Here is a 25,734-nt window from a genome sequence, read left to right on the forward strand (position 1 = left end):
AACAACACAAATGTGTGGAATCCATGTGTACATAACATTTGATCTACGTTTTATGAAAGGGTAACTGAAGTTAGAAAACTGTTAATCACCCAAACGCTATAACGACTAGTCTGTAATGGAGTTTATATGACGGATATGCCTAAAGCGAACACAGCATGTCCAATAGAATCTGTCATGTTTCATCAAACTTGCTTTCCTTTGATGTTACATATTGTCATATATGTACCGGAATACCTCTCCAATTGCCAAATATTAAAGGTCATGTTCCACTCGCAGTTGATGATTAAAATATGTTATCAGATTAAGTGCAGTCTGAAGAGAGGGACAAACTTTTAACCCGTGTCAAAGAGTTCTCTTTTAATCCCAGACAAAGTTGCAATATGGCGTTCCATCAAGAGACTTTGCCAATAATTGCGTGATGCTTACTTAACGGACATTGCAATTAAACCGCTGTCACACCAAAGAGGAGATGCAAATTTGATATTGATATACAACTCTCAAACGGGTCGAATGTTTGAGCATAACGACATCTTTCCCATGTTGCATAATCATGAACACGGTTTGGCGTTTAGTCCCGACACCATGAGAATACATCCATGATATGTCAGACCATTGAATAAACAGATTGTTCGAATGAGCTTAATATGCTATCAGGTCATTTAATCTTTCGTTTGGCCTGTAGTCGTGATGCTGATGTACATTACGTTCTGAAGTTTCGAGTTTCTGAAACTACGATTTTACTTTTCTAAATAGATTTTCCATATTCTGTCAAATGGAAATAGATATGTATTTATACATAGCACATACATATAGGCTTTTAGTCATATTTGTCTGGTGTTCTGTGTTTTTGAATATATTGTTGAAGCATCATTTGAGCAATAATTTACTGATTTAGCACGTGAAAAGAGTGCGAGTGAGTTTCACGCCGCTATTAGCAATACTCCAGCAGTATCACAGCGGGGGATACCAGAAACGGACCTCACACATTACACCCCTGTGGGAAACAAACCGAGATCTTTGGCATGGCGAGCGAACGCTTTAACCACAAGGACAACACGTCCCCAAATGTAGACTGACGATGCAAATGTCCTCCATATTTGCATCAACAAATACATGTGACACATTCCAAAAGTCAAAATTTCCCATTTTGCTCAAGGTTCACACTCTTCATAAAGACATAATGAAAATGTCCTATGTCGCAGGGTAGTTCCTCAGAGACTTATTTTAAGAAAAATGACCAGAGGAGATGTTTATGAAGCAGTGAAATGGCAAGAATGTTCATATAAGATTTACGATTTGTTCGTGTTAATTAAAGTAGGGTTGATGAATTTGTAGGCACGGTTTGACATCCTTCAAGTTGGTCAGAAAGACAATAACAATACCTCGTTCAATCTTCATCTTTTATTCCAATTGGACAACATTGTTCCTTCCTTAAAACAGACAACGTTAACAGAAACAAAACACGATTCAAGTAATCTTAAATGTGATAGTTAAACAAGAAATAACTCTTAAGATTAACAAAACAATTCACAGATCCATCAATCAACGCCATTTTCAGTGAAACAAATAACATTTTGAAAACAATTTCGTTTATTACCTGAAAAAAACTAACAATCGTAATATAATAGAAGACGAATCGATACTTGTTAATAACATACACCTTGTAAAGTGTATCTGATCTTATCACATTGATGTCCATGTACTTAGACAGCTTGGCAATCATTATTACGTTGCTGGCGGTTGAATTACCAGAGCAGTGGGTATTTGTAGAATTAATAACGCTCTAATATGTTGTATTAGCTATTATTGTCGATTGGTTTCTTCATTATAGTTTTGAGTGTTTCTGCAGATTACCTTATGTAGGTGTAACTTACTTCTCGACGCCAACCTCGATGTTTCAGGGGTGGGAGTATACTTAGAAAAAAACCACATGTGCTTCTCAAGACTGAAGAAGCTTGCTTTATATGGTTCTCATTTCCTTTTGTAACACAAATCTATTGTAAGGGGATATGTATTTGCCTTACTGTACAGGGCAAATTACACAGATCAGTGGTACCGACTTATATTTAGTAGTTTAAGTGTTATCATATCGTTGTAGGAATAAGATATACTTGTGCCAGCAGACAAAGAACGTGTATGACAAGTAGGAGACGTGAAGCTTTACACGTTCCCTTCAGGGTAAAAACATGTCCAAGTATGTGTCCACATCAACGTGTGTCTACATCAAGGTTACGCAATATAACTATGTATGAGCAAGTGTGACATGATAGAAATCCAATCAAGGTTATGTCAATTGGAAAATCTTTCAAACATGCACCGGTATACCTCACCCTCAATTTTAATAGGGAAACGCTTGGAAATACTTGTATCTGGTAAGCTGTGTGAGATGGCAGGTTGGATTCCAGGAGGAATACGAAGCCTAGGGGACACAGGAGGAAGAAGGGGATTGTGATTGGATTGGACTCCGATGTTACCATTATGCCATAGTAACATCACGGCCTGGCAGCTTAATGCCGAAGGGAAGCACAATGCGATACAGCTCGTAGACGTTTACCACTTGGGTGAAACCCACAAGCCTGGGTGTGGTGCTATTAAACAGACAAGGGTTATAGTCCAGGCGAATCTAGTCCAGGCACGACTGGGGACGCGTAACAGCACACTCAAAAACACATGCCCCTTGCCAACGAAGAAGTAGAGGATGGCTTGAGGGACAAAGTCAAGACAAAGAGGAGTTGGTAAGAGATGACATGAGGAAAGAGGCTTATAGGAGAGCATGTGTGTATGGATGAATAATGGATAAAGGTCGAGATATATGAATCATTATAACCTTGTACTTTTGTAGGACACTCTATATTACATAATATAGTATTTTCAAATATCATACAGAAAAGAATGGGATTTTGTATGTACAGGTTGAGCATGCCAGATTACAATATGACGGGTTCACATTTTTATATATCTCATGGGGCATAGCAAAATATAGTGTCTTACTCATCAATACGACATCATGCAGGTATGAAAATAATTACAGCTATACATGATTGTAGAACACTGAAATATACATATTTAATGACACGCAATAACACATTTGGTAAGCCGTTGTGAAAATGATAGAAATGTAATATATGTACATGTGAGCGACTGCACGTTGACACATACATTAATATATACGTAGGTATATATTATGATATCTGGAACACAACGATAATTGTCTAATTATCAATACACATCAATGTTAGATAGTTACATGATCAGATGATGGCTTCAATACATACAATGTATCACAGGTGTCAGGGCATTGTCATTTTGTACCGTGGGAAGGGCTGTGTGTAAAACAACAAGAAAGGTTTATTCATAGGATTACTGGTATTGTATGAACGCACTACTTTGATCACACAGTGAACGGGAGGTTTCGCAGTCGATATTGACGAATATTAAGCGACAACTGCAACATATGTCATCTCTGTCGTACAGTCATGGAGGAACAGCTTCTCCTCTCCGTGTAATAGACAACGAATGACATAGCCATGACGTATATGAATACTACTAATTTAACCGACCTTTCTGGTTTAGGTACTAGGTAAGGGTGAGTGAGTGAGTTTATTCACTTACGTCACATCGGCAATATTTCAGCCATATCGTGACGATACTAGGTAAGAGGTAACGTTACAATTTAAGAAACTGACTTGGGGTCGCAAGAACATTGTCACAGAAAATACACATCAGTGATTCGCGATTTCATGTGAAATTAAAGAAGTGTTGAAAAGACATTTTAACCATGTGCAAAGTGAATGCTCATAGCATTTGTTCACTATTACAGTATATTACCCACAGATTCACTGATACAGTTGAAATTATTGACTACTTGTTAATCATCATAACTGAGCATTTTGTATTTCGATTAGTCTTTCTCCCCTTTAACCAAGTTCGACGATCAATTTGCACGGCATAATCTCAACGGACCTTAATGATGACTGGCTATTTTTGTTCCACTTCTTCAATTGGTTCCATTGTTTGCGGAGAGGCCCATAGCTCTCTCCACTTGAGATCAGGAAATATACACGTTTCTACAATTTCACAGAAACATACAATGGATAATAAAAGGAATGACTGAACCAAGGGGAATTACAGATTATCTGTCTGTAGTGAATTACTGCTGAACATGGCCACCAAAGCTTGGAACTTAATTCACTCGAGACAGATAATGAGTAATTCCTCGTAGCTTTCAATTAACTAACTATTAATTAATTTTTTTATTGAATGTTCAATTTCTTCGTATGGTGAAGTATATACATAAGATGATGCATTCTGTGCTGTATATGGAACATAGTGCAGTGTGCAACCATATCACCATCATACACCGCGGTAACATATACACTAAATTCATACAGAAATATCAACGATATTGAATTGATGAGTTGAAGAAATACGTAAGATGATTTTAAATCAGTACCCTTTCCGATTGTGTGGAAAATGAATTTTGTAAAAGGTTTTAGTCATATTCAACATCCTTCCGAAGTTATCACCTTCACCTCATATCCACCTTCTATTTAATATTGTGTCAGGGATTTCTGGCTGTGTTTTATGTATATAGTGACAATTGTCAGTACTATGGGAACATCACAGTCACAGTAACAATAGAAGACCAACGTGAAACAACCGCACTTGATTTAAAAGTCATGGTATTGCATGGTACGTTTCAATCTTCTTGAACGTAACTGTGTGTCTTAACAATGCACGTTCTCGGTCAAGCATATGTAGCGACAAATCATACATCAGATAAACAATTATTTATCAGTCAGTCTATTTTCAATGTTGAATTTATGAAAATTCTTATTTCGATTATTGCATTGGCAATGTTGCCGTAACTTGTGACATATACATGAACCGAGTACACGTGTACATTAAACACTAACTGTTAACGCGACTGTGATTAATTGCAATCTGATTTTCAGATTTGTTCAAAGAGTTACAAAATCTGATTATTTCATTCTTTCGACATCAGAAATCACGATAAAATTTAGTATCAGATTAACCATAAAAACACATTCATCATTCCAGTATGAGGACTCCGACCAGCGGTAAAACACTTACATATCGTTTACACATGTTCCAATATATAATATGTTCTTCAGTACATATGTTTGTACATATGACGTCCTCTTATCGACACTGTCGAGGATATTGGTATCTACTTAAATTTCGTTGTTGAGATAACGCATACTTTTCTCGTGTGTACCCCTTTGGCAATTCAAGAAGATTATGCAGTGAAAAGTAATTGCCGCGGACATCATGCGAGTTAAACCGAAACTACATAATACAAGATAGCCAGTATCCTTTCAGTACATCCACGACAAGCGTCGCCAAACGTCGTCAGATTCAAAATATAATTGTACAGTATCATTGAACTCTCTGTGATAGAAACAGGGGTGACGTTCTGTTCTGTCAAACACTTGATTCAAAGCCTCTCCTACATTCAACAACAAGCACTGGTTTTCTTGCATTTGGACATCTCTGTATCCGACGCTATGTCTTTTAATTGTATGGCGAACATGGGTGTATGCTTTTCTTTTGTCTGGCAGTCCAAAAAATGTTGAAGTAAAGTACATAAATATATACCAATTTAGATAATCACATTGAATACAGGAATATACAGGAACACCTCGTCAACTCGAACGTCTTTATTTCGAAATATCATGGAAGACCATGCATCCTTTCGGTTCTCGCAGAAACATCGAATTATCGAACACCATCACTCCGCTTGTCTCGAATAATGAATAACTCAGTCGATATATTTCTTCGATGATTCAAAAGATTTCCGTGTTAACGAGGTTTACTGTGGTGCCATCAAATCCACCTTCAGTTTATGTCCACGTCACCATCAAGGTTCCACAAACGAATACAAATATTTTGAAGCATCTGATGGATGTTATTACTTCAATCTTCAAGTTTAGGTTTGTTCAGGGTCTAAACTGACCATCTCAAAACATTTAAAATAAGTGTCCTCAGGATTGTCAGTGACCCATGGACGCTCAAAAGTTAGTTGTGAACGTGGTCGTACACGTTTCGGACATGAGGTGGCCATTACTGGATACCATGGAATATTTCTCGCCATTGTGCTTTCTTGAAAATGAATCCTGAAAGGAACGAAAACGCCCGCAACACGTTAACATGTATAACACCTCTTTCCTGAAATGTTTTCCGGTGAGACAGTATATAGCAAAATACAGGGCGAAATGCGACAGACACAGACACTCGATTATTTTCCGACTTTCAAGATAGCTAAACATTTTACTCCACGTTGGGTCTTCTCGAATTTCTTCGTCAGTCATCATGATATCGCCGTGCGGGAAGAGCGTTTCCATGCAGAACACCACGGTGGCAGTAAGCTGGGTAATGATCAAGAAGAAGGACACCGAGAGAAGAGTCACAGTTGAAGCTGTTGTGCTCGCACTTCCACTTTGACGAGAAACGACACCATTTTTAGCTAATTTACAAATTTCTTTTAAAACAAGGGCGTTAAAGCACAACACAATCAGTGGAATTGCTCCAAATATCAGCAAATCGGAAACCCAACTCCAGATGTTTACAAAACTGGCGGCATCCCCTTCTGTAGCCGCTTGTCTGTAGTGACAAGCGCCATGATCGGGAGTGTATGTCCAAAAGTATATCTGAGCCGACGCAACAGCCGCGGAAAAAAACAGCAGAACACAAACGATGACACAGGCACGTCTGACAGTGCACCACTTCTCCTTTTGAAAAGGATGACACACGGCCACATACCTTTCTACTGTAAATCCAAGAACCAATAGAGTGCTCAGGTACTGTGGTGTGTAATAAAAGAACATGAAGGTCGCGCATGAGGCTGCTGATGTGTTATACGTCCGATAGCCCCATGCTCCATGAAGGGTGTACAACAGATGCAGGAACAGAAATATAAGGTCGGAGATGGATAGAGCTCCAAGGTAGATGGCGGATGAGTTGTTTCGCCTCATACGACGTCCGAGCCATATTACCGCGGAGGCTGGATTACATACAAAGCCAACAGCGTACCACAAAGGGGGGATAAACTTTTCTGAATATGGCCCAAGGGGGGCGAATGTTTCCAGTAGTTCAGCTGTGCTGTATCTGTGGAATACAATGCTTCCGAACTCCGCCGGAGAGGCTGTCGTGTTGTTACTCATCTCCTGAAATGAATTATTAATACATTATTATGAATTAATGTAGTACAATTTGTTACAGTGAGTGATTAGGGTTTTACGCCGCTTTTAGCAATATTCCAGCAATATCGCGGCGTTGGACACCAGAAATGCGCTTCACACATTACACCCATGTCGGGAATCGAACCCGGGTCTTCGGCGTAACCACTAGGGTACCCGACCGCCCCACAATTCGTTACAACACATCAATACGTATTCCATGTTTTATGGTAATCTGGAAAAAACGACATGTTTATATCTTTGACACACATATCTACCCATCAGATAACATGAGAAAATAACTCTTTTTTTCAGATTTGCATGTGTTGCTGATGCCAGGAGATTCCACATTCCTAAATATCAATGTTATCAGTACTTCTAACACGATGTTTTAGAATCCTGCATTCCGTTTGGCCCTTCAGAGCTATAACGTAGAAATTTCCAGGTTTTACATTCTAAACCTTTTAATTGAAAACACACAATATTATTTTTATCCATAGCGCCCACTTTCCACGTGTACCCAATAGTCTGTGAGACAGTCTTGACGTCACTCTAAAAAACAAAGATGAGTTTCTGCAAAAATAGACATTTTATTCAAGTTGAGAAATACATTAAATTCACCCTTTGAAAGGGATATTTGTGAAGTAGGATTTTGCTCTTTGCAAATTGAAACACTATCTTTATTATTCCCATACATATATACTTCACTCGTACAACAGGTACGTGTTCGATCGAGAAGTGGAACTGGCATAGGATGAAACTGACCGGGCCGGTCTGGGTAAGGTATCCACACAGACTGAACACAGAGTCAAGACGACTCCAGACAACAAATCTGATACTGGCAAGACAACTAATTAGACGGCTTTGATAAATATACGAGTTGTAGATGCACAATTGGCTTTTAGAATAACCCAAGGCTGTAAAATGTCTTTCATTCCTAAAAGGTCGTGTATAGAAATGTTAAAAGCTGCTTCTGATGATAACGCGGAAGAGTAGTTAATTATATCTTAGTCAAGATATATTGTGTACGATCCATTATTATGCAGTGGATTAATCGGATATGGTATTATATCAGATATCATATATTGCGACTGGAGTATTTATACTTTGTTTTTTAAACGCCACAGTAAGCAATATTCCGGCAAAATGACGGTAGCCTGTGCATAATCGAGCCTGTAAATAAACTATTGATTGATACAGTGAGCGACGATCCACGCCAACAGGGTATGTTGAAAGACAATCAACCAAGACACCAAGCATAACGGCCCGCGTCTTGCGACAAGAAAAAACTGATGGACCAATTCTAACCCTGAAACACACAATCTCAGAAACATACAGGGGTAACATGCGGTGAACTTCCATAATCTGGAAGACTTAGGAGGAAATTGATACCTGACGTTTAGCATGAATTAGAAAGTCTTGTGCAATTCCAGAGCAATCCGTTATTTGTTTTAGCCCAAACCAATACAAGGTGATTTCGCCAAGAAGTTTAAGCTTCAGGTATATCGATGATCTGATATCGTCGTTCAATAACGGTCAACTTACCATTTCCCAGCAATATAACATCAGCTCCAACATTTCACAACTTGTGTTTATTTCACAACTTCTGAGGTACAATAGAGCATGCTCTTTCTAAAACGATATCAAAGAGTGCCATACCACTCTTGCTCAAGGGTACAATATTCAATGACTAATCGCACCGTTGATGCTGATGCTGAGTGAGTGAGTGAGTGAGTGAGCAAGCGAGCGAGTATAGTTTATATCTGCTCTAAGGATTATGCATGGAAATCGCGAAGACGTCAGAATTGGGGTATAACGTGTGATTGAACTCAAATGGGGAATCGACCCACAGTTCTCGGCGAGCGACAGTTTTAACCACTACGCTACCGCTATGGAGTATAACAAATAATTCAAGTTTAAACAGCCAAACAGAGTAATAGTTTATCATTAAACCAAATACTCGTGTGACAATAACCAGTAGTGACTTGACCAGTAACTATTTTCAGAAGATTTAAAAGGTTAAAATTAATTCAATCCAATCTAATTTCTACATTTATGGTAGATGATATTTCCAAATTGCATTTCCTCAATATGACCATTTCCATGAACATTAAATTTGGCACAGGAAAAAACCCTGGCAATATGCCAAAGAAGCGTTTTTGGTTTAATATAATATATATCCAGATTATTCAACTAGAACATACTGGCGGATAGATTTCAGCTAACAGTCTCATTGTCCTCTAAGCTCTGATACACGAATATGCTTGATATACGATTATGCTGGGTCCCTGCGCGACTCGGATTTCGTTCCACAAGGTAACCGGCGGTCAGACAGACAGTGCTTTCAGACAGAGAGCATGTGACGCGTGGCCCTGACGGACATACTGCTGCCCACTTAATGCCAAAGGAAAGGTCGTATGAAAAACCCTGAGGTCGAGAGTTGTGACGGGAAGTCTATTCTAGAACTCGCTGTCCCCTAGGGTACGTCTTCGTCAAATTTCACACAATACCACAGTGAATATGATGACGTCCTTTCTTTCATCAAATAATACAGAAAGCAAAGGCTTGCATGGATCCAAAATGTTGGACAATGCGTAAATGTAATTTTGCTTCTAGGTTATCTTGCTTTTCTTGCAAATGAATATAAAGTTGGATTTACCTTTACCCAAGGGTAATGTGTAACCATTAAATTTACGATATCTACTGATGTGATGTATAAATGATGATAGGATGTCTAAATCCATTTTGTCGCAGTCCTGCGTTATCGATATATAAATTTAATCAAGGATATGTATATATGTCGTCGCTGAAACGGCATTTAATTATAACTTCCAGTATCAACATTTTCTGTCTAGAGAAGGGAATATTGATGGAACTATGTTAAGTGCACGCTTAGCAGTGAGATTTGCTCGTCCAAAGTGCTGCATTACACAGTCGGTGAGGATGTAAATTGGGTTTAACGCTTCTTTGAACAATATTCAGTTATATTACAATGTGTCAGCTTACGTAATGTGGGAGGATAGCCCTACGTGACGCAGATCCTGGACTATGGGCATGCTACATGCAAGGGATCAATATAAACCCTTTAAACTACATCACATTTAGTTAAAACGTAATTGTCGCTTGCATTATAATTCTACTTTTGTTTATCCTCACTATGCGATTATGCCTGTAGCCTACATGAGTGGTAGTCTTCAGAGGCGACTTAAATTGATCGCTGACCACCAACGGCGTGGATCGTTGCTCATAATATCAATCACTGGTTTCTCTGGGCCATGCTTAATGATGTATACCTTGCCTTGATATAGGCGTTATATTGTTGTGAAGTACAACCATATTCATTCATTCATTCATTCACTGTCTTAAAGTACACTTGACGATTGTGGATACAACGGATAACATGTGTTGTCATCACCATTTGCTAGTGATTCATAAACATATGCTTGTTATACAGTCCGAATCGTACAATCGAGATTTATTATGACTTTGGAAAGGGTTTTGTCGCTTTAATTATTTTGTAACAGTTTCAAATTGAATAAATATTTGTATGCATTTATGTTGTTCAGATGTATTGCTTACACATCATAGTCCCCAAACAATCAGCTCTTAATATTCGTTGGTAATTGAGAAATGTTTATTGCCAACTTCATAGTCCGGTTAGTTAGTTCCCCAATATTCATCTACACCGTTTAGGAGCTGATATACTACTCTGAGGAAGAAGTGTCTGACTAACAGAAGACGTAACACAATTCTGGAGCAAGGATATGCCAGGCGTATGGACGACTTTGACTTCGAAGAACTTTTGGCCTGTGGCTTTGCTTCACCTAATGCTGCATATTTTTAAGAAAAGTCGTATATATATATACCGACTTTTGTTGAAAACCGCAAACACATCTAACAATTAAAATATCACAATGAGGGCGTTTCTTGGATCGAACCCATAACAAGCGAATCCTGCCAAGGCTAAGGGATGCGACTCAACTGTACCCGACCGCCCTGCTTTACAAAACAAGGTTTACAAATTACAGAATCCTGAAATTGCGCTTTTGTTGTGAGAGAAGGAATATCTGCATATTTTCCAGCTTGTTAATCAGTAAAGATCAAAGCCGTTTAAGCACGATGACACACTATCATCCAGATCACACATTGCAACCAACCGATCTTCTTTGGTCGTCCTTTAAGACAAAAATCGGGTGCTGGAGATCGCGTTTACACTGGTATCCACAACGGGGTTGTGTTTATAACAAAGGTACAGTACGGAAATAAATATTGGATCTGATTTGTGTTCTGTTATTTTCTGTATGGGAATTTGACAACTACAGTAAATTTCCAATATTTTGTCAATTCCAGAGTCATGTTTTGACACATCCCTTCAAAGGACTAATGGCCGGAAACTGTACGAACCATTAACACCCACGCAAGCGTCATATAAACGGCTTGCAAAAACGATCAAGTAGCAGCAAGTGGGAATTAAAATGAAAGATAGTTTAAAAACGTTAGGAGCCACAGAGTAATAAGACATTACGATGATGACGATTACGAATATCAAAGTATTAAATACGATAGTAGATTTCAGTTTCCAAATGAATACACCATTTACAAATATATCGTGGAAGTGCACACACTTTTAAGCTATCAATTAGTACCTCAACGGATAGACAAAAATACCCTATGGACTCCTTGTGTCCTGTTTTTGTGATATGTGTGGTTTCGTAACGGATCTTGCTCGTGGTAAAATAAATATTATTTGCTTCTTTGACGATGGGGCGGATAGGATGTTGAAACCTTGCCGGAAGAAACAAAACATTGGGAAGGTTTACCATTTCGGACAAACACCATGAGCACAGGCTAACCTTTCAAACCAACAGCTTAACGCAGCATTGTCAGAACATTTGTATGACGAAAAGTTAGCCGAGGGGTTTTACTACTCCACACAAGTAATGGTTCTAGAAAACAATGATAAAACATAACATTTTATGTAACCGGGTATAGGATTATCAATTATATGATGGAGTGACTTTGTGCAGCTTACAAACACTAAAAGGCTGGAGGACCTAGAGTAACACCTGGCCTAAATACATTATTCACGTGAACAGCACACCATGTCAATAAATACGTATCCCACAAAACAAACCATTAATTACATAAATAGTACTTACAGTGTCCTGTGTTTTTGTTATAAACCGTTTGAGAAATGACTACTCGACCGATTCCTTTAAGTTCATGAGCGTGAACCACCCAAATAAGATGTTTGTTTTCATTTTCATTTTCCAAATGAGTCAATGAATGTCGTTGACAGATACAGTCAGCAATATTTCAGTCGTACATCACATTAGTAGAACTTCAGGCAAACCAGTGACTCACGCGACAAGTATGGAAACTGCGGACATATTCCTCTCCAGGATCTCCGCAGTGTAGTCACACTGCTGCATATTCTGACAGGACACTGTAACTAACTGTCAGTTCATATTATGCATGAACCCATTGAACGGTGTTATTTGTAAAAACACCACAGAGCACTGACCTCACATACATGCAAATATTTGTATTGCCAGCTGCAGCGCCTGGTGTGACCAGTGACCTACATCAACGAGTGGCTCAATGTGATCCGAGAATACTTGACCTCATTAACAAATAATGCGATAGTATGGGGATGTGAGGTCGGCAAATATATGATTACATTGAGTCAAGTGCACTTGGGCTGTTTTTCTTCAAAATAGTATATGTCCACAAGTAAAGACAACATACGAAAGACGATAATTGACTGCATAATACTGTATAGGCATAAACATAAACTCTCGTTAATTAGTATCATGGGCATTCTGGGTTTTAATAGGCCCCATCATATTGTTCTGGGCGACGTAATGGATCGGGTGATCTGGCTCGGTGACCTGGTTGATTGTGTGTTTTCGTACCCCGACTGCGTGGATCCTTGGTCACAGTGTCAATCACAGGATAGTCTGGTCTAGACTTGATTCGATTATTTATGTAATATAACTGGAACATTGATGAGTCCGCGTCAAACAACAAACAAAACGTGTTTTGATAAACAGGGTGGTGATATTGAAAGTGTTTACAGGATGGACATGCAATGGGTTAAGTTGTATAACATGTCACGTCGTACAGGAAACTGATGTAGTTCGGCCATATACAGTTCATAGACTAGCGGCATCACAATGCCACATGTGACATATGCCACAAACAAGTGAACACACGATACAAACTAGTTCATGTGTATTGAACTCTGTGTGCCAAATACAATGAATTCACGAATCAAGCTGTGCCTTTTCAAGATGGCCATTTTGACGCCCAAACCAATAAAACAATCTTATCCGATATATCGACCATCTTCATAGATGGGTCAATACAAGTAATGGAACGTAAAGAATCTTTCAAGCGAGACTATACAGATACATAATTATGTTCGAACACTATCGTTGTCTTAGCGTCGCCTTCATTAGAAACATGAACGAGTTGGTCGGAATCTTGACGAACAGACTACTTCACCAACGGATGTCAAAGCCTTACTTAAGGTGTATAATCCCCGTGGCTTACTACGCGCTAATTCAACTTGGTTTTACACAAGAACATTTATATAAATACATAACAACTTACATTGTGTTTATAAAGTGTATATAAACTGCCGGGTATGTATGAAACGCACACGGAATGGGTATTCGATGATGACGTATATGATGCAGGCGATATTACATGCATTCGGTCAGTGAGTAGATCATACCAGGCCACTGCGTCCAGCCTAAAGTTTATATTTTTTCACTCAAATCCAGTTTTCAAGAGTATACTTTCTTTTGCCCGTTTTCATGTTAACTGTATGTGGCATTACCTTGAGATCGAGTTTTATTGGTGTTCACAGAACAGATATTCATATCATGAACAGCAAAGTGAGGACAATTATGAAGTTATTTATTAGTAAGCGAACTATTACGCCATTATAATAGTCATTATAAGGTTTGAAAATGTGTTTGACACATACCGTCACCATTAACAGTGTACCTCCACATCAACATGTGTAATTCAGTAAGAACCAAATGAAAATAATACAAATAAGCGAACATAACATATCATATCATGTATTTGCCCTGTCTAGGAGAGCATATTTAGTTCAAGATTTCAGTGTTAAAGATAGATCAGGACTAAACTTAAAAGCGAGAAAACATAAATATATTCAAAATTTGCAATACAAGCTTAATGCATCATGGTTGCCTGTACAAATGCACTGGTTTAAATTTTATCCGTTGTATATATACTTAAAGGATGTTTACCTGACATACGTTGTGATGATAGCATTTTGAATTAGATGTTATTTCAATGGACCAGAACATATGGACTTCCAATAGTTGGGTAATGGGATCGTTTGGCCAACCCTGTTTATAGTTATTACACCCATTACGTTTGTTGACATTCATTCGGGAGTCGACGAAGGGCACGATGGGTAAACATGGCTTCCACTTTCACTCCATAGGGGGATCCCTATTTTGGTGTTTGCTGCCATACACAACGGGAAGGGTAGGGTTCTTAACTGGCGTTTCATTCAAAGATTATTAACTTGATAAGATGTACTTTAAAACCTGGAGGCTCATGTGTAATTGCTTGCTGAAAGAGTTGACCTCCCACCAAGTGCCGTGTGGTACAAGTACATGAAACTCACTGAATACACCTCAACTGATGTGACCTTAATTCGTATTTGTTGAATATATTAACGAACGCGGTGTTCTAAGTAAACTGAGGCCGTGACAGATGGATTCCTGTTCAAGTAGATGCTAACATAAGGTGTTTATAAAGCCACATTACTGTCCCGAAAATATGTAGTAGTAGTAGTAGTAGTAGTAGTAGTAGTAGTAGTAGTAGTAGTGTGGACATTTGAACGAAACATACCTCCTTCATTCCAGACAGTTAAGAGAGTGAGTGTGTATGGTTTTTAACGCCGCTTTTAGCAATATTCCAGCAATATCACGGCGGGGGACACCAGAAATGGGCTTGACACATTGAGGGGAATCGAACCTGGGTCTTCAGCGTGACGAGCGAACGCTTTAACCCCGCCACCCCTCCAGACAGTTGACCAGACAATCAAGTTGTGGACCATGATTGCTATTATGTATAACAGACATAATAATTGTGTAACTCAGATAAAAAAAAACAAATATAAAAAACCGTTTGTCCCTTTCCGCCTTCAGAGACGCAAACATATTGTTCAAATGACAATTGATTTGTGACGTCATATCGTAGCGATCTCAACAGTATTGAAATATGACGACATATAGCTTCATCTGACGTATCCGTATTGTGTAATCGACATGATGTTATTTTGAAAAGAGACAAGACTTAATTGGCAGTGTTTCAGTGAAGTCGTTTAAGACTACATTGTGGGAGGACCCAAATCATTTGATGTAGATTAACCTAGACGTTTAACATCGACAATGTACAGAATTTCACAAAAGTCACTAATTACAACGTCTAGACACAGACTGGAAATAGACACCACGTCGTATAGAATGCTCACTCTTGTTACAATCTACAGTTCTTTTCACTGGAACTAACCACGTTGATGTGTATGAGGCTGCATTAAATTGGCATAGAAACATCTTTGATTTTGGAAGGTGTACAACTTAGGATTAAAAAATATTTCTACCCCTAACAAAAGAAGTCTTTATGTCTAACAACATCTTTAAGTGGCATCCAAAGAATCTGGAGTATTGATGAGGTGCTTAATGAAACATAGGTACTAGTCTCTACCGTAACATCGCTTCGAAAGAATAACGAAATTGATCATGAAATCCCTAAACCAATTCTGTCACTATACATGTACGTCTAACACTAATAATCATACTGCCTGTTGACTGTGTAGAGGTAAAAGGCTGATCAAAGGACTGGGCTTCTCGAATTGTGAATTTCACACGTGGAATATCGTGATGAAAGAAGTGAATCTGAAGTTCTAGGCGGTTTTACATAAAAAAAATACATGCTCCGTTGATTGATGCCGGGTTCTAGTAATTTGAATCCTCTTGTCGCGTAAGGCAATTGAGTTTAATCGGCCAGGACAGTACTGTCTTATTTCTTTTGAACCCTCTGATGAAACTGCTCCAAGATTTGTTAGTGCTTGAGATGAGGCATTGACATTCCTCAAGTTCACATCTTCCAGACAGGGCAACTAGAAATCTGTGATATGTTTTTTTCTTGTCAGTAGAAATAAAAGTATTAATTATAATGAGGAGTGAGAGAGAATTAATTGAAGGCAGATCTGATTGAACAGACATCTTCGATATGGGATTCAAATTTTGATTTGGCGCTTGAATATCATGTGCTGTTTTTTTTATCGTAATACATCATTTCTATCATCTTTCGTCTTTGTCGTTACCAATCATCCTTCGTTTTTTACAGACATCATTCTGTCAAAATGGAAATAAATAATTTGAAAAAATACAATTAATCAAAGCAAGATCACCCGCCTTCTCAAATGTATTCATCCTGCATATTATAACGTATTTAAAGATTAAAACATCTTAAATTTAACTTTAAGATGATGCATGGATTGTCAAAGTCTTTTCAAGAATAAAAATGTATCCACGATATTTAAAGGTAGTTGACATATTGGAAAAAGATCCATCTAGCTTGAGATCGCGTTCAAATTTACTCTGACATGTTTACGATAATCGTAATACCTCAACAGTGTATCAGTAAATATTGATGGTCGATATAAGGTTTTGGATTCAAAGCAAATATATAAAATTAGAACCAGAGGAAAATTTATATTATGATAAACTCATTTATCCTGCTTATTTAAGCAAATGAAAAATATATATCGGTTTACCAACCTTAACGCTTTGGTCGAAACTATTTGAAATGTATTTTAAACTTATCTGACTGAACCTGTACGATATGTACTGTAAAACAACAAGGAAGTATGGAAACGGTGTTTAAAAGTTTCAAATCAGTATCGTCTTGGCGTTTTGAACTCTTGAAGATGTAATCAGTCTAAATGCGTTGTAGCACAACTATTGAGTTTTGTATTTCCACGAAATAGTCAATATATTATCACTTCAAAACGTACATCAAAGCCAATATATAATATAGGCAGTTGGGCTATCACAGCAATCTGTGAAGTGTACATACCTTACAACTTGTCAAAACAACCAATCACAAGTGTCGGGCATCACCAGTGCAATTGCTTCAGATCTTTCTCAGTATAGCAGACTAAAGCAAGTTGATCATTCTAAATCAGTTGTGCGAGTAAATGCCAGGCACTGGAATAAATACATCACAAGAGACCATCTGAGTCCTCCGGCGATGGGAAAGAGGTACCGACTGTCCAGCTTACCAACGTCCACCGCCAACCTGACTGGGAGAATCAATACAGCGCCCGAGTAGTTACTGAAGGGTTAGCAGCCAACCCATACCTTTCGTTACACGAGACCAGGAGCTTACTGGTTAGATGGGGTGGTCTGACGAAATAAACGTTACAATTCCAAAACTAACTTTCAATATTGAATTGAATACTTACTGAATTCAAACTAATCACATCTCCTCATTCTTGTGGCATACTGAAGGCTAAAAGCCATGCTGTATATTTACGGATCCCGCGGACATGTACATTCAAATGGATTCGTCCTTAATAAAAGCGAAAAAAAACCATTTTCATCATTATTATTAATATCTGCTTTTGCTTTTGCTTTGCCACTTCGTCGAAATTAAAGCATTTCAAGAACAGTTAACTTTGTTCCATTCATGAAGCTAAACATAACTTTAGTAATAAAGCTGGGTTTATAAAAAAAATTATTAAATGCGTTAAATACACGTGACATCGCTGATGCAATTCGACCAAACGATGGACCATCGAAAATGTATCGAGTTATCGATAGTTCGAGACAAGCAAAGTGCTAAGATAGAAAATATTGCCATACATGAAAGGCTGATCACACTAGCGCCTAGGCTGTACAGTTCCAACGATGAATGGAGTGAGGGAGGTGCTTAGGAACTTTGACAGTCCGTAACTAAGTTAATAAGACAGGAGTCAGACTTTAGTGACACTCTTCGAATGACGAAGATATTAGTTCAGAGGTACCTTTGACATTGACATTGACCAGAATTAGTAATTAAATCTCCCAGACAATCAATCCAAACTAAAAGAAGAAAAATATCCATTCTCAAAATCGATGTTAATTTTAGACGTTTCATGACAACTTCTTGAGGTTTAGACTTTTTACCGTTTCCAACTTCGATATTACCGTAGTCAAATGAAGAAATATGACCACTAATAAAATCTGATAAGAGCGTCTATCGCTTTGCGGACACGTTCATACTCGGAGGTTGGGGCCATTCAAGAGCACATGATACGAAATAAATCCCGAAACTGAAATTACTGTCGCCTGGCAATATAGGAATGATCTTTCTGTTTCATTTATGCATTCATACTTGTATGCATTCGCGGGTTATCAAAATATCACAAAACCCCATTTCACAAATTATGTACTACACGTTTCCTAGCACTGAAATACCACGTTACACCCCTGTGGTTGTCGATGTTTGCCATTTACATGATAATGAGCGGAAAAAGTCGAAGGTCTTGTAAAACGTTCCTAGGTGAGACATATATTGCATCCAACATGAATACTTTTGATTATATTTACTGACCGCTGAAAGCTAAAATATTGCTGAGTGCGGCATTAAACAACAAAATACACACATGCATGTAGATCACGCCATAAAAGCTTAATAAGTGAGGAAAGCCTAAAGTGATACAGGACATATATGACAAAAAAATTCACAAGACTGTATGACAACAGATATGACTTAAATTTTCTAATAGTCAACTTTCCCGTTATGAAGAACAATATTCCAGAAGCTCCAGCCTTTGGTGTCTACATTTCACAACTACTGAAGTACGAAATTCAACGCATCAGTAATGAATATTTGCACCATTATGTTCTCGTTCTTAGCAGAACAAGGTACTTGCCTTTGCATGTGTTGTGATGGGTTCCACCAATGGTGCCGGATATACTCACTATATCGCGAATTTGATTGTAATCCATAGCCACATACACATGATATAGGTTGAATCGTACAATCGACTCTGCTTTTCGATCGATTTCTTTTGAATAAGGAAAAGGGATGGTGAAACTTACAAATACGGATATGACACTTACAACCCATGGATCCTTATTTGGGCCAATTTGTGATTCGAACCCACGATGGATGAATCCTGGCCATGGGTCCAAGGGTAAATAGAACCCTGAACATAGATTTGCGGCGCCAGTCCACTGGCAATGGGTGACCATTCCATGACAGACGAGGACATACATGTGTTAGGACTCCCATCTATGTAGACATTTTGTTCGCCTAGCTGATAAACAGTAGCGTATATTTTCAATGATCATTCAACTATGGTTATTCATTTGAATCGTACATACAAACTTGACACAGCAACGCTGAACTGTCATGGTGGGGTAGGGTAACCTAGTGGTTAAAGCTTTTGCTTGTCACGCCATAGACACGGTTTCGATTCCTCACATGGGTACAATGTGTGAAGCCCATCTCTAAAGTCCTATATTGCTGGAAATATTTCTAAAAACGGCCTGAAACCATATTCACTCACTCACTCACTCTTTGACGGAGTGATATTTAACGAATGGCAAAGTGACCATGTCGTTTAAGATTTGATTTGATTTGTCAACCTTGAAGCAATTGAAAGTAGCCCTGGATTAGAGATTTGTAGTGACTTTGCCATACCCGTACTCGCGAAAACTAAAAATGATGTGTTCGGATGTCTTGTCCTCCCACTTTACGCTTTGAAGCCTTATGATAAGACATAAATTGTGTTCAAAGCAGCGTTTAACCAACCCCCACTCATTAACAGCATGCGTATATGAATGCTGATGCACTGCTCCCTCTACATGCAACTTACACGCACGCTCCTATTTTAATCAGAAGACATCATTTATGATCAGAAATAGGGAGTTAAATGTACACAGCAAAAGCATTTCAGATAATTCAGTTTAAAGAAAACCATCACGGACGAAACATTATCTGAAACTAAATTTGTAATTTCATGACATTCAGTAACAATATTCCGGAAATAACCGACATTTAAGTGAAAGTTTCATTAGAAATTATTTGAAGTATATCTCTCTGATATATTATTCATGTGACCATATTTCGTAATGAAACTAATATCTGTCAACCCGATTAATTTCGGATTTTCAAACTAGAAGGCAAATGTCAATAAGCAGGTGGTGAATGTGATAATTTCGTGATTATTAATGTGCCTTGTATGTTACAGCATCGACAGAAACATTGGGGAGATACGTCAATTGGAACGTTTATCTGTATAAACGATCGGATGTCACACTTGCTTGTCATTAAAGCACATATAGAAGCCGATCATTATTCCTTTCACCTCGATAACTGAGGTGATCAATGCGTTCCGAATATCTCTTTTGTTTATCATGACATTTTCGAAAGTCAACATGGCCATTATCAGATTCCATGTCTTGCCAAACGAACGATAAGCGTTAAAACTTTGAATCCAGGTATTTTGTAAAATCGACATATCCCTTGATGTAGTTGCTATACATGCGGACATGTCTTTTATAATTATGCCCGCAATAATCCCCACAAAACACACGAGAGTACAATATATCTCTCTGTCTTAACGCAGGTTCTTTTATCCTTTAATGTTTTATCCTGTGGCATATAACGTGCAGAAAGCGAACAAACTGGTCGAACTGTGAAATTACAATATATAATTTATATATTGACGATATATATTCGGGAACTGCATTGATAACATATTGATAAGGAAGTAGTCTTTACATACAAAATACTCAGTAAACAGTGTTATGATTCTATTGAAAAAACATCGTGTGTTTGTGACAGGTGCCACAGATGGGCCTTGATACTTTCTCCTTTTTGCGAAGATCTGGTTTCACCACTATTCGACAGTAATTCATAAACACATGCTCGGAATCGTAAATCGACCTTTTCTTATGAATATGGACATGGTTTTCTCGCTTTTATGCAAATGTTAATCGGTGAAATCACTCATTCTAGAACACAAGTAAAACACACGTGGAGCCTTATGATAACCTCAACGAAAACATGAAAGTGGAAATACGAGACATTCTTTTAAAATTTATAATCTGAAGAGAAAGAGGTTTACAAAAAAGTCTTGTGCCGTTTTATTTTATTTTGTATCTCAGGGGATGTGAATTTACATGATAATGAGTGATTTACCTACAAATTAAAAGACAATCCTTCAAATTATATCAGCGATTCAACACACATACATGTACACTTTTGTCGAAGCAATTCAAAACACATCTACTGCAGAACTGCTTTATATTGAAGTATTTTCCCTGTCTCTGGTGGTGAGACAATTGAAATCAGTACTGAGCAAACGGCCACTCGTTAATAACGCAATTGAATGTGCACTGCGGCTGGAAGCGAGAGTCGACTTCATAAACAGCTCTTCGGCCCACACACGGCTGCAGTGATTACATCTCAACCGCAAGTACATATATACGTACAGGCTTTCACGTCCACTTGAATACCAGGTAACGTAATACCTCTTTCGCTCTCAGCACTTTCGCTACTTGCCTTGTACATGTTAGACGCAAAGCATACAGACAATGACACCGATGTTACTTTTCTCGTTTTCCAACATATTACTTGCACTCTGAAGTGCTCCTTCAAGTGAAAATAATGATACTTGTTTAAAGATTCAAGAGTCGCTGTGTGGCTATATATTTTTATCTGCACAAAACATAGCTGAAATAACCATGGTGACGGTATGCGTACTAGTATGGTAAAACACGTCATGGAATTGAACATGCTTTGCTGTTCGTTCTCTTGACAAATATTGAGTCGTGTTTAGAGTTAGTGAATATGGTTTTACGCCGCTTTTAGCAATATTTTAGCAATAACAGGGCGGGGACACCAGAAATGTACCAATGTCGGGCATCGAACCTTGGTCTTCGGCGTGACGAGCGAAGGCTTTAAAAACTAGGCTACCCACCCATGTCATTTTTAGAAGATGAACTGAGTTTATGGCATCACAGATGATATCATAGTTAATGCTCATGACCAGTACGGGCTGACCAGTTCTAGCCTTGGAGTAATGACTGTACCATGGTATGGGGGTCATGGAGGCCATGTACAATGAGCTCAAACGCTGTTTGAATGTTTTAGCATTCAAGGCCTCACTCTTTCAAATTTCAAGCAACAGTGAAATAAATTATGTCCGATGCAATTTCCTTTTTTGACTAGTAACTGATGTTTCCTTTGTTTTTGTCTCCATTGTGAACAATTTACTTGCCTTGCATGTGTTAGTAACGCGTTCCACTCATGGGACAGGATACGCTCTTATTTTCGCAAACACCTGGTATCATCACTATTTGTAGTGATTCATAAACACATGTGCATGTTCATTATACAGTCGGAATCGTACAATCTAGATTTATAATAATGGGGAAAGGGTTTTGTCGCTGTTACGTAAAGATGAATTTATGTTCTGTTTTTGTTTTTACTTACGTTTCTTGTTTCTTTGAGATAGTGTTCTCAAAATTCGCAGTACAAAGTTCCAGATGTGGTTTCTAGGCTTGTCAGCATCATACCCGTGGTTCCGGGTTTCAACAAAGTGGTAATAGTCTAGACCCGTTCCACTTCGGGGGTTTACTCCTACTTTAAGGTGACACGTCATGATCAAAGCTGCATGGCGTTAAACTAACCTCAGTCACTCCTCAAACAAATCGCAGGACAGGCTAATCCGTCTTACCTCATGTGAAGTACCTAGATTTATCTCGAAGAACTCAATCCTCCTTAATAAGTATGGATCGGGTCGATTCAGATTGCACAATGTTATTTACAAAGGAAACTGCGATTAGGATAGTATACAATGTTCGTTAGCGAATATACGGTTCATATGATAATGTCAAACACTAACGAGTGTTCTCGTGGATGCATAATCTTCACACAAAAGACGGCGTGACAATAACTTCGTCAACACCACCAAGAGCTTGAGGTATTATTCCAGCAAACATTGGTGCGACAGGGGATATGACGCTTCTTGCAACTGTCACATTATTATTAAGTTCAGAGGGAGCAATTTATCATCTTGTCACTTCCGATTGACGTAAGTATAATTACTTCAAACAAAAATAACAGTTCGTCGTTTACAATCATGGACCAAATGCCATCTTAATCTTCTTTTTGTCACAAGAGTGCATCTAAAAGGCTGATATATTCTGACTTATGTCATGAAAGTACATGTAAAGTATATTTCATGCCGTCGTGTGAGATTAAACGGTTCTCGTTGAATAAAACGCCTTACAGCGCAGCTTGTAGCTTAAAATGACCGACTGTAATCGCCCGCCTCAATCCAAAACTTGTAGGAGGTGTATTTCAAAGATCCCAAAGGTGCTTTCCAAGTTCTAATGGACACTCATATATGTCAAGTCTGGCCAGCTTTGATTTCAGAAATATTGCTAAATAACTTCATAACATCATTATTCGATGAGACCAATTTTGGACGGTACATCAATAACTTGGCGATAATTGCGTTTGATATAAAATTTTATGAACTTTCAAGCTATTTAGGCCAAAATTAAGACCTTTGTCGGCATTGCCGAGGGTTAAAAAAACATGCTGCTCATTCTGGATTTTTGCACGACGTTGGAACGAATGTCTGTGGTAAGTGGTAAACGTACACCTGCATCACTTCGGTCTTTCTTCCCACATAAAGCTGACACGCCGCGATATAGCTGGAATACTGGTAAAAGCGGCGTTAAACCCAACTCACTCACTCACTCAAAGATCAGCATCCAGAATGAAGGTCGTGCTTTTATCAACATTACAAAGAAGATGTTGCTGAGCAATAACATAATATATGAAACATGCGTCTACCCATTTGTCAAACAACAGCGACCACATACGACGAAGCTTCAGGACCGCAGCAGGGTAAAGACAAAACATCACGCACATCCTGTTGGATTTGTGACCAGTATTTGACGAGAACTTCATACAGGGACGCTACAACAGCAGGCTAGAATTGGAAAACAAAAATTTACGAAAGTATAATGCGCATTGTTGAACATTCAACGTGTAAACGCACCTTATTTACCGTGTATACACAGGACTGCGCAGGTGACTGAAACCGTTAACAATGTATTCTACAGCATGATCGAAATTAATTTCCGCTGTCTCATATGTGCCTACATTGAACTGCACAGAAAACAAATTTCTCCTTGCAAAAGCACACACAACCCGTGCTCTGAATAAAATGAGAAACAACATGTAATATAACTTAGAAATTAAAGATAACATGCAAGTAAAACTCTGTACTCAAACAAAACTCAATAATTGTGTTTAACGAAAAGGTATTTGACTTGTATACGAGGGCTGGTCAAAACGTTTCAAGCCTTTCAACCATGGTCCATAACAAAGTGAACTTGTCAATGTAGTTCATTGTTTGAGTAGTTCATTCGAAGTGTATTTGGTCGGTTGAGGTCTTTTGTATATTAGTGACACCCAGTTAAACGTGATAGGGGTCCAAATGGACACAGAAATGAAGAAAAAACGAGTACCGAGAAGTCATCAAGTATTTGTTACTTTAGAGAAAAGTACTCCCCAGAAATTCATGACTGCATGTCACAAGTGTTTGGGGATAAGTCCCCTAGCTATTCCACGTTGGGCAGCTATGTTTAAGGTTGGGAGAACACGCCTTGATGATAACCCAAGGTCTGGAGGTCTCTCACCTTTCATCAATGAAGATCCAATCTAGGAGATAAAAGTACTTTTACTGTGAGGTAGACGTATTACCATTGCTGGATTTTGAGGAAGTCATGTTATGGATCTGCACGTTGGGTGCCAAAGTTTCTAAATTCTGATATTAAGGAAAAAAGAACCGACACTGCCTTCAGTGCTGATTTGCTTCATCGCCTGAGATTCTATCAAAGAAAAGCGGCGAGGAATGCTTACTGCTGGAGTTCCACTACTTCATGACAATGCCTCTTCTTACATCTCTCGACTGCTGTGCGACAATGTGGGTTCGAAGAATCACCCTCCATACTCGCGAGACTTGGCACGAAGTGATTACAACCTGTTTCCGAAATTGAAAGAGTACCTTTGCAGCAAATGCCAATCTTACGTCGAAATAATATTTGCAAATAGACCATTCCCTTAATCGCAAAGGCAAATGATGTCATCATGGTGTTGAATAAATTATATTTATTATATTATATTATATACAGAGATAACAAATTAACAATGCAGCAAGGAAAGTGGTTTGTGTGATCCTAGCACATCATTGGTCCAACACGCAGCCCAGAGAGTGAATGGGACTTCTCGCTGGAAGCACAAACAGATTGTCTTTTCGGAGAATGTGAAGACTCTCCCGACACTCCAGCCTTCGTCATTACACAGATTGCCAGAAGGGTTGTATTCCTGTGCAGCAAACCCGGTTACTCTCCAAATGTCAACAGACAACAGACTGGGAGGTACCAAACCCAAGGCACCGAGAACAATG

The 25,734-nt window shown here is 38.5% G+C and overlaps 1 protein-coding gene across 4 annotated transcripts in view; it reads right to left on the reverse strand.

Annotated features, from left to right (window-relative positions):
* Nucleotides 1–1,566: 1,566 nt before the first annotated feature.
* The window catches only part of LOC139444190 (C-C chemokine receptor type 1-like), a 152,379-nt gene continuing 128,211 nt past the window's right edge, over nucleotides 1,567–25,734 (reverse strand). For all 4 annotated transcript variants that reach the window (XM_071226178.1, XM_071225449.1, XM_071226891.1 and 1 more), the window contains one exon: nucleotides 1,567–7,187. In XM_071226178.1, the coding sequence (XP_071082279.1) occupies nucleotides 6,033–7,187 (1,155 nt within the window). In that variant the 3' untranslated portion in view covers nucleotides 1,567–6,032. The remainder of the gene's footprint in view (nucleotides 7,188–25,734) is intronic.

The sequence above is a fragment of the Haliotis cracherodii genome, unplaced genomic scaffold, assembly GCF_022045235.1.
Source record: "Haliotis cracherodii isolate W230 unplaced genomic scaffold, xgHalCrac1.p SCAF_1, whole genome shotgun sequence".
Lineage (NCBI taxonomy): Eukaryota > Metazoa > Mollusca > Gastropoda > Lepetellida > Haliotidae > Haliotis > Haliotis cracherodii.